Here is a 2,743-nt window from a genome sequence, read left to right on the forward strand (position 1 = left end):
CGGAAAAATTCGCGAATCATTCGCGAACTTACTAACTAGGGATTGGATTTCTCAGAGAATTTTATAGCCGACTCTTCGTTTTCTCTACTGATAAGGAGCTTAGGAAATGTAAACTTCATTAATGGTACTTACGCATGCGTTTAGTATAACAAGATAAATGTTTGTTAGGACTCGGGAGTACCTAATGGCTATATAAACAGGGACGTACATTGCTGTCCATTCATCTTCAAACCTGCAGCAAAGTTTCTTAGTTTTTGTACTACTTGATAGAGTTGGGCTATGGAGAAACTTGAGGCAAATTATAAGATGGATAAGCTCTTAAAATATGGCACGAACTTGACTATGCTTGCAAAGGAGGTAAATAAAACATGGAACATTGTAATCTAATTTTTCTTGCAAATTATAAGATGGAAATTAATTATTGGGCCAAGTTAAGGTATTGGTTGTTGATTTTCAGGGGAAACTTGATCCGACTACAGGAAGGAAGGAAGAGATAGAAAGATTAATGCAAATTCTTTGCAAGCGTCGGAAGAACAACCCATGCCTTATTGGAGATCCTGGTGTTGGTAAAACTGCTATTGTAGAAGGTCTCGCTCTTCTTATTGTAAACTCGAAGGACATTTCCCCAAAGCTCTGTGGTAAACAGGTTAGATATACAGTGTTATAAAACAGTGTTTCGTTATACTTGCGGCTACTAAGGAAAGTACTCAGTACCATATATCTTATTGTGCGGTTACACAATGTAATGCAGGTTATTTCCCTAGATATGGCACGACTTTGCGCGGGTACGTCTTATATTGGAGCATTTGAAAAAAGGTTAACAGCAGTAATCGATGAGGTTAAGAGAAGCGAAGGAAACGTAATACTCTTTATTGATGAGGTTCACACGCTAATTGGAGTAGGGGGGTATTCTCTTGATGCTGCAGATATTCTGAAACCTTCTCTTGCCAGGGGTGAACTTAAGGTAACAGTCACTCCATTTCCTTTCAAATATATATAATTACCCAGGATGCTCATTTGTCTGTTCTACTTTAGTGTATTGGTGCGACTACGTTACTGGAGTTCAAAAAGTATATTGAAAAGGACCCAGCGTTGGAAAGGCGATTCCAACAAGTTAAAGTAGATGAACCATCTTTAGATGATGCCATAAAGATTTTACATGGTTTGCGCAAAAAATATGAGGTTCATCACGACGTGCAGTACACGGAGGAAGCGCTGGTTGCAGCAGTTAAATTGTCCCATCGTTACATCGGGGATATATGTAGTTTTTTCCCATCGTTACATCGGTTATATACTTAGTTTTTCTAAGTGTGTCTTACAGGAATTATTAACCACACACGTCAGTTAAATTTGTCGGGTGCCTCTATGTTTTACTTTTTAACCCTAACACCGACTAAATACGACAGTGATCGTTTCCTACCTGACAAAGAGATAAATTTGATAGATGAAGCTGCTTCCAGAGTTCAGCTTTGGCAGAAACGCGGTTCTCTAAAGATTTTGCAGGTGACAGAAGAAGACATTGTACATGTTGTATCTTCTTTGACTGGCATTCCTTTGGAAAAAGTCTCAAGCGTGGAATCTAAATGGAAAATGGGTCATTTGTCCAAATATTTTTAAAACATGGTTCAAATGGACGAGTAAAAATTAGTATGGGTGAAATGGACACAAAAAAAAAATAACAAGGATGAAACTTAAACTTAAAAAATAGCTATGATGAAACTGGATGCATCCTGATGTAAATTAAAAATAAAAAAAAGATTTGAAAATGGGTAAGATGAAACTGTTTACATCCTGACTATTTTTACGTTTTTATCCATTTAAACAGTATCAAAATTTAAATGTCTTTTTCATCCAGAAATTGTTGATTTTGATCTTTTTAACCAATTTTGTGGAATCTAAACGCCTCCTCAATCTTGAGAAAATTTTACTCGAACGTGTGATCGGCCAGAAAGAGGTTGCGAAAGATGTTGCTCGCGCCATTCGTCGAGCTCGCACTGGCATAAACGACCCTAACCAACCCATTGGAAGTTTCTTGTTTACAGGCCCAACTGGTGTAGGAAAGACTGAACTAGTAAAACTCCTTTATACTGTTTGGTACCCATGTGATGGTTGGCACCCCATCCTATACTCAGTATACCGTATGTATACCTTTATACTATTTGGTACCCGTGTAATGGTTTGGGCACCACATCTTTTACTATATGCATACACCTTAAATTACACTAGTGGTGCGCCCACATACCTTTATACGTTATGTATCAAAAAAAACAGAGAGGCACCCATATATTTATCTATTTTTGTAATTAGCGGAATTTTCACAATACGAGAGAACGGGACCAACGGGTTAAGATTGCAGATTTTAGATCATGAAACAATTATTTGTTTTCAATTACTTGTTGGAGCACGGTGCAGAGTTTGGGTCATTGCATGCCTTAGATTTTGTGTTACAATCAATTTTTTGGAAACGAAAGACAAAATTTGGGCCATAGACTCACAGTGGCAGAAAATTCATAACAGGCAACAGCTATGTTGCAGGATTCAAATAAATATCAAATGATTATTAACTAGTTGATCGTACAATTATTAATTATGGAGACATAAATACACAAAGTGATACAATTCAATCGTAAGGTGAACAGGCAAACATCCACGTAGATACCAAAATATTGATTGCCACGTGGACACAGGGAAGGTGCGAGAATCCGGACGAAAGATCGTGTATCGTGTCATGAAAATCTTCGTC

The 2,743-nt window shown here is 37.4% G+C and overlaps 1 protein-coding gene across 1 annotated transcript; it reads left to right on the top strand.

Annotated features, from left to right (window-relative positions):
- Positions 1–279: 279 nt before the first annotated feature.
- Positions 280–1,521, top strand: LOC113342975 (probable chaperone protein ClpB 2; the record flags this gene model as incomplete). The annotated part of the gene is made up of 5 exons (XM_026587329.1): positions 280–357; positions 458–646; positions 752–964; positions 1,036–1,162; positions 1,322–1,521. Coding segments are annotated over exons 1-5 (807 nt in total), but the record flags the coding sequence as incomplete, so codon positions are not given.
- Between the last annotated feature and the right edge of the window lie 1,222 nt (positions 1,522–2,743).

This window comes from Papaver somniferum, unplaced genomic scaffold (genome assembly GCF_003573695.1).
Source record: "Papaver somniferum cultivar HN1 unplaced genomic scaffold, ASM357369v1 unplaced-scaffold_5082, whole genome shotgun sequence".
NCBI lineage: Eukaryota > Viridiplantae > Streptophyta > Magnoliopsida > Ranunculales > Papaveraceae > Papaver > Papaver somniferum.